The sequence below is a fragment of the Pecten maximus genome, chromosome 19, assembly GCF_902652985.1.
Source record: "Pecten maximus chromosome 19, xPecMax1.1, whole genome shotgun sequence".
NCBI classification, from domain to species: domain Eukaryota; kingdom Metazoa; phylum Mollusca; class Bivalvia; order Pectinida; family Pectinidae; genus Pecten; species Pecten maximus.
In genome coordinates this window covers 2,405,877-2,414,131 of record NC_047033.1, presented here as the reverse complement: position 1 = coordinate 2,414,131, position 8,255 = coordinate 2,405,877, and the positions used below count along the sequence as shown (strand labels likewise).

The 8,255-nt window shown below is 37.4% G+C and overlaps 1 protein-coding gene across 2 annotated transcripts; it reads right to left on the bottom strand.

Annotated features, from left to right (window-relative positions):
• Positions 1–669: 669 nt before the first annotated feature.
• LOC117317968 (balbiani ring protein 3-like) lies at positions 670–7,584 on the bottom strand. Of its 2 annotated transcripts, XM_033872939.1 has the most exons (3): positions 7,475–7,584; positions 2,363–4,795; positions 670–1,371 (listed from the first exon to the last, which is right to left on the bottom strand). In XM_033872939.1, exons 1-3 carry the CDS (start codon positions 7,529–7,531, stop codon positions 1,261–1,263), a joined length of 2,601 nt encoding a protein of 866 aa, XP_033728830.1. In that variant the 5' UTR covers positions 7,532–7,584; the 3' UTR covers positions 670–1,260. The 2 variants fall into 2 exon arrangements, with proteins under 2 accessions (XP_033728830.1, XP_033728829.1); XM_033872938.1 differs by lacking the exon at positions 7,475–7,584 and having other exon boundaries at positions 2,363–5,457.
• Positions 7,585–8,255: the final 671 nt, after the last annotated feature.

Here is an 8,255-nt window from a genome sequence, read left to right as displayed (position 1 = left end):
CCCATTACATAATAGTATTCCCAATATCCATTAAATAATTACTGCGTTTTGGATAATAAAACAACACATTTATTGGTGACAAATTTCCTAAGGCAATAAATATTTCATATAACAAGAATAAGTCCATAATGTACATGTATCTAATAATGGCCCCGAATCCATTAAACAAATGCACTGCATCCAATTCTTGAAATAATGGAAACGTAGTATGACTTTTAAACAGAAAACCCTCTGATTTTGAGTCTGAAGTTTGTCCATTTAAAAATTTAACAATAGCTATGTTTCCTATTTATAAATACAATGACACTCTCACAGATCCAGTAGTCGGTGGCACAATAAAACAACTCAATTTGGGGTATATACAATATACCTTGTACATGTAATAGTTATGGATTTCCTCTTGGTTTCGGAATATTTGTTTATTACACGGAATTAATTAATCAAATAACAAATCAAACTTTCCATTCTTCAGGTGCAGTATAACAAAAATGATATACATGAAGAATGGTACAGTATAACAAAAATGATATACATGAAGAATGGTACAGTATAACAAAAATGATATACATGAAGAATGGTACAGTATAACAAAAATGATATACATGAAGAATGGTACAGTATAACAAAAATGATATACATGAAGAATGATACAGTATAACAAAAATGATATACATGAAGAATGATACAGTATAACAAAAATGATATAAATGAAGAATGGTACAGTATAACAAAAATGATATACAACGTGTATTAACCTTGAAATATTGGAGGAAAATCATTTGATGAAACAGAGTGCTGTCGACTAACAATAAAAAGGTAAAATGGGGCAGCATGATATGAGTCTATTCCCGGAATCAAACCTTTGATTCCGAGCCTTAACGGAATCAGACGAGATTCAAACATTTAATCCAGAGATTTGATGGAATTGTCTGAGCTTCAGATTTGATCCAAAGCTTTGACGGATTGGCCGATATTCAAACCTTTGATTAAGAGCCTCTCCGGAATTGGCCGAGATTCAAACCTTTGATTAGGAGCCTCTCCGGAATTGGCCGAGAAGCTTCTCCTCTCTGCTATTACCAGCCGTACCACTGATCATCCTTCGAGCTCGCCAAATATAGACCGCTGATGACTGCGTCTTACTGCTGTCGAGGCTGATACACTGCCAGGTGTAGGCCAGTCTAACCAATTCTATATCAATAATAGATTTTAGAAGCTTCCAAACCTTTGACACCGATAACTGATTCTGGCCCGACATTTCGATCATAAAACCACACTGGTCAAACTTGGGGGGTCGTTGACCATATCCGCCATTGCATATCCTTCTGAGAGTGTGTCTTCCGTCAATAGGGGGGTATCGCCGTTACATCTCTCCTAGTGAAAACAAAGGTAATACAAATCAACTTAACAAAACAAGGACATCAATCATGGTTTAAAAGGGTTCTTCTGGCTATGTGATGGTGTAGTATTCAGTTTGATGGAGAGCCCGGATGTTAATATGGTAGATTACATACCAACTATAAAACATAGGGTTTATCAAGGTACATTCCGTCAATATAAATCGACAGAGGTTTCTTCTGAAGGGACATCATCCAATAACTGTATTCCACGGACCACAAAATTCAATTACTGTATTCCACGGACCAGCTTAAAAATTGCTCAACATTATATCACATGGAATAAAATATTCAGAGTTTCCATATTGAAATCCGTGCTCAATGTCAACTTAATAATTCTTTATTTCCGGTACCTACTTTAACCGGATATGTGAAACAGTTTCCCACGAAAAAATAATTCCGTGTTTTTTTTATTATTTGATCATTTACAAATATTAGACATTACCGGACATAAGCTGAAAATATCGCGTTATCTACTTCTCGTTCTTCAAGTCAATGCCAGATGATGTTCTCGAGATAAAAAAGATGATAAAAAAGAATATTTTTAGCTTTTGAATAACAAGAAAAATAAAAACAGTATGACAATCGGTTCGTTTCAGATATTTACGAAAACATTTCGCATGAACTGTAGGTGATACAGCTGCAAGTCGGGGTAATTATGTCGAAATGTCAAAATTATTTCGCTGTGCGATATTAATTTCTGAATATCATCTGTCGCTTTTATTATTACAAATCACGTAAGAAAGGTATCAATCAGCACAATGTCACTGAATTATCTTGATGAAATGACTTTCCACATCCTTATAATGCATCTTATTTTACGTAACAATAAAGCTAATAAAAAGCAATTAAAAGTTTTCGCTCGTAATTAATTGATTTCTTGATTTTTTAATTGATTTTCGTTTTACTAATAGATGTAATACATTAATAGTAATTTATATACGAAAATCGAACAACCCGAGACCTACCTGCATCTTGGAGAAACATGTCTTGCAATTCTTTCTCTTTCTGTGGTAATAGAACCACACCAGTCCCGCAGTCGCAGAAATCGTCCCTAATACTGCAGCTACTACCAACAAGTACACTACACTGGTTAATATACAGCTGTTGTTTATGTAATTAACGAACGTCCCGGGGGGACAGGAACTTACACAGTGTTCATCATATACAAAACGTCCCCTCTCCCGGAGACAATGCCTCTCCTTTATACAGCTGTTATCCGTGTCTATTACATAACCGTCCGGACATCTACCTACGCACATGACCTCTTCCTGTAAATATGGATGGGACGTGGTACACGCTGGAACACATTCTCGAGAGTCAGCTAGATATTTAATTGGACAATCAATGTCTATACATTTTGTGCCGTTAGTGTATGTTTTTCTTGGACATTCTTCGTAACATTTTTTGTCAGCGTGAACGTCCGATACATTTTTTTCTCGTGTAAATCTTTGGAAACTTGGACACTTATCCACACAGTATTGTCCGGCGGAAAATAACGGACATGACGTCACACACCGGATATTATTAATGAACTGGTTTTCCAAACACCGCTTCCGGCATATGGTTCCATGTTGTGAATACTCGATATATTGGTATTCGTTGACACAGTATTTGACATCAACACATACGCTATCAATTATGACTTTACCTGGAGAACATCTCAATACACAGGTATCGTTATCCTGTATGTGTTCATCGGGACATGTCTCTGAACATGTCCTGCCACTGTCTAACGGTGTAATTAAACTTAAATTGTCCGGACATTGTTTTAAACACGTTTGATTCACAGCAAATGGTTTTGAGGCCGGACATCCTAAGAGACACTGGTCATCATCAATTAACCGCGGTGCGGAACAGTTAGCCGCGCATGTGAAAACTAACTGGTTGGTTATCGTGGTGGTAGCAGAACGCCATTTATGAGAGTCGGGACATTTTTCCATACAAGTATAGTTACCTAGGAAACCAACATATGGAGCGTCACAGAAGTCATAACAAAACTCGTCCTTCATAAACGTATTCTCTGGACATTCTGAAACACATTCATACGCTAGTAACGATCGGCCGTAGTCACTACGATATTTAAACTGATGAGAAAAAGGACATTCTTCTAAACACGTGGCATTACCAACATAGGTGTAGGTATTATCCGGGCACTGATATAAACATTTATTATTCCACGAGAACGTTCCTTCTGGACAAACTGCAGTGGTCTGACATTCCACATGACCTGTCCGAGTTTGATGATGAAATGGACGCGAGGCTGGACACTCACATTGACCGTTGTTTACGTACATGGAATCGTCAGGACATGCGAGCTGACAAGTCCCATCATAAACTACCATTGGAGCTGGACATTGGGAAAAACACGTCTGGTTTACTTTGAAGGAGTGTGACTCCGGACATCCTTCCATGCATGTATGGTTAAAGACATACCGGTCAGCTGGACAAACATCGACACAGTGGTTTATATCTGGTATCTGAGGAGGTCTACACACTGTAACACACTGGAAAGGAGGCCACTTACCGACCAAATACTGATGTGTTTCCGGACATTCAGATACACACGTAGAGTTAATTTGATATGTTGTAAATGTACAGTTGGGTGCACATTGGTTGCCTTGTAGGTAGGAATAGGTTGGGCACCTTTCAGTACATATTGTTAGTTTGTATGGCGGAATACTTCCCGATAAATCATATGTGTATGGAGCTGCTCCGGGACATTTACTAACGCACGAACCATTCCACAAATATTCCCGCCCGTTCAGACACGCTAATTCACAGTGATTCCCACTGACGGTTGTAAATCTGGGACAGGTGGTGATACAGAGTGTAACGTTCCAGACTGTAATAGACTTTGGGGCCTCGGTTGGACATTCATCAACACAGGTAAAGTTATGCTGGAATGTCTCTTCGGGACACGACTTTAAACACTTCCGGTCATACAGGAAGTAGTCTGATGCGCATGCTGAAACACAGTATCCGTCTTCGTCATATGGTTGATCATGAGGACATGACGATACACAGGAGTGTTGGGAAACATACGGGTTAGTATTAGAGCAATTATGAAAACAATTTCCATCATCGGAGAAAGTTCCATTCGGACACTTGGACATACATTGTTTGTTGTAACACAACGGCGTATCGATGGGACATGCTGTCACGTGACATAGGTCAGAGGAGTTCACTTCGGGGTACTCTGTCCTACAGGTGTTGTTGTTATTGTATTGATATCCATATGGACAAAATGGCAGACATAAGTTATGGAATGTTAGAGGTACATCCGGTGGACAATTTTTCACACACACGGGTTCGAACATTATTTGGTAGAGGTGTAGAGGGCATCCTGATAATCCCTGTAGATACACTTCATCAGTACCGTTGGCAGATTGGGTATTTATCTGAAAAAGTAAGAAAAAATCACGATTACATATTCTGATATGTAAATCATATTGATAATGCAGTAAAAGGAGTTTAGTGCTAATTGATATGCCCATTGTTTCCATTGTAGCCATCCTTATTATCTTTTTGTGAATGTGACGTAACCCTGGGGAGACCTAGATTTATATGGCGGATGTCGTCTATGAAGCGGAAGACGCGTACCCTTCCGGAACACCTGGTCTTATTATATTGTTTTAATGATCTTAATGCAAATCCAGTCGGTTGTTGTAACTATTTGACAACTGAGACTGGATTGATTCTGTGTCTGTGATATTTTTGGTTGCTCTTGTGTCATCGACCAAGTTCAGTTTTATTTCATAAGCATAACGTTATATGTGCATGCATTCTAACTAGATTAACATTGCATGGCCTGGTGACGGTTATGAAACGGACAATGCCTACCTTTCCATGGCAACTCGCCTTTTCGCATTGTGTTTTCAAATTAACTCTATCTTTTGTCTTTCCATCTTTTATCTATTTACTTATTTATTCATTATTTTTTTCTATTTTTTTTTCGTTCAGTTCAAAATCGCTTTTACTGCTTGTTTGTAATCGTACGGGTTCCAAACTGTCCAATTTCTTAGCAGATATCTACACAAAGCGAGACAATACTTCAGACAGTTATTAAGGTGTCTGTTCAGCTTCCGGGACAAAATCGAAAGTCCTCTTAACACGAATGTCCGTCTTTACACAAATAGTAGGTCAATACATGCAAACAATCGATTCCAAATGTCACCAATCCTAGAAAAAATTGACTATAGACAGAAGTAAACGCTGCAAACTTGGTGTAAATTGGTATATTGGCCAAGTAAGCATCACTGACGAGTCCCAGAAAGACAACACAGTTGTATGATGTCACTAACATCACTGAAAATGCTTATAGAAAGTCAAAACAGTTAAATCTTTTATCACCATTGGACTTAAATGCACAAAAAAATAAAGACTTCTCTAATATTTTAGTATTTTTCTCTCTTTTTCACATTCTCCTGTCTATCGTGTCAATAAAGTAAAATGATATACATATAATAAATAAATATAAATATGATTTTTTACAAATGATTCCGATGTACAATACCCAATTCTGAAGTTAATAGATCCTGTATTTTGAAAACTGTGTCCTCAAGCTGATGTGTATGATGTCTGGCTGTGAAAGGTTGTGGGTCGATATGTATTGGGAGGAAGGAGACTGTATTATTGTATTTTTTGAATGATTATTAGAAGTATGCATGGTAATATAAAACGCTGATGTATATTATAATTAAAATACAATAACATTATGATGTTGATGGATTTGCGTTTAGATAATTGGGTATGGAAATGTGAAAATTGATTGTAAAGGAGAAGTTTTATAAAAGTATTAGGTAATAATTTGATGATGTACACATATATATATTATCTTTTCTGATATTTCTATTCCTTTTTTTTTTCATATATATTCTTAGGGTATACAGTGTGTGAAAGTTATATATTTGTACTGTACTTTGTGATGTTATTCTTCATGATGTTTATTGTACATGAAAATGAAAATAAAAATAGTAGTTACGTTAAAAAAACAAATAATTTTGCTTGAATGAATCCTAACCTGTGTCAAGATAATAGGGATGACATTTTAAATAACCCCTTTTTCAATAACAACCGACACATGCTAATATCAAGTCGGTATAATGTTGAGAAGATATCTGCATTTGTCTTCATTTTTTAAAACATCCGTGACGACTGAGGAGATAGCAGCTTGTGAACGTCCTTGAATGACAGGGAAGCGATACAGGACAATTTTGCCTCTTTAATATAAATTGTTACGAGTCAAGAGAGACAACTCTTACACGCAGAATGTTCCTGGTACAGGTAAATTATAGATGAAGAGTTTATAAATTTACCTGTGATTATAATATTTCAGCAATAGGTTGAATATAACTTGATGTTCAGGTGTAAATTGTTGTCTGGGAATTAATCGTTAGATAACTTGATGTTTAGCTCTAAATCGTTAGTGACCTTGATGTTTGGTTGTAAACCGTTAACAAACTTGAAGTTTGCTTTTAAATCGTTAGTGTTTACTTTATAATAAATCATCTCGCTGTTTACACATAACAGATGGAAAGTAGAAACACATGTAGGACAAGTGATTATTTCATTCGGACAAGTGAATTTATCTTATCACTTGTCCGAAGGGACAGGGACAAGTGCAGAAAAAAGTTAATGTCGACCCCTGTGTTATCACTGTATGTTGCGATTTGTCACGGATGGTTAGTTTGGTCACCGACACAGACTGACACTACTCACTGAATTTAATCAGTTGTATACTGTCGGTATAATGTTATCGACCTGGTACTTTTCCCTTGGGGGTCACATTTTCATCTGACACCGGTATATTATCGACACTATATAGTGTATATATACAGTGTGTATACATCAATTGTAAACAGAACATGTACTGTCTGCCCTACGACAGATGACACAGGATTGTTGAAATATAGATCAGACTCAACAGTCATTTGTTAAATAGAGTCACTGTATACTATATAAACCAGCTAGTATCAACATCGTGTTTTGTATGATTCACAAATTAACACACACGCTTAATAATAACGTTGTACCGGGTGAAACAGTACATACTATCCCTGTACGTTTGGTAGACTTACCTGATATATGGATGAGGCTGACACCGCCACCATAATCAGATGATGCACGAAATGCATAGTCCGAGATACCTGTCCGTCCGCTCCGTTGACATAAAGAGGAACCCGACCTACTTCCCAGTCGGTACAGAGATGGGCTTTCAACCGTGACGTAGAACACATACGGGAAATGGTGGTGTTAGCGACAGACCGGGATCGATCGATATCACATCCTGTTATAGCTATTATACGTATTCAAATATCCAGGTCTGTAGACATAACACACATGTGGTGGCTATCTTTACATGTGCTATTGGATATTATAATGTCAGTACGAGTTATCAGTGTTCGCCTTACACTTCCTGTCATAGGGTGATGCCACTATTGGACATTTCGTTTGTGGCCCAACATGTTTCACTGTGTCAATAGGTGTTTAAACAATACCAAACCCAATCTTTTAAAAATATTGAATCCCTGTTTTTCGAAATTTATTTCTGTTACTTTCCTCCATTGTCGTTGGTTCCCCCCGGTTATCTGTTTTGCCATGGTTCCTCGGTTTTTGAGTTAGATCTAAGAACGGTTTCCTTTGTCTCTTGGCATTCTCTCCGGTTTCTGTACACACGACACCTGTCCTACAGTCCATAATGTATATATATCGGACAACGTTATGGGGGAATGGCTCAAAGGACTTACATCTGACGATGTTATGGGGGAATGGTTCATGAGACTTACATCAGACAATGTTATTGGGGAATGGTTCATGGGACTAACATCTGACAATGTTATGGGGGGAATGGTTCGTGGG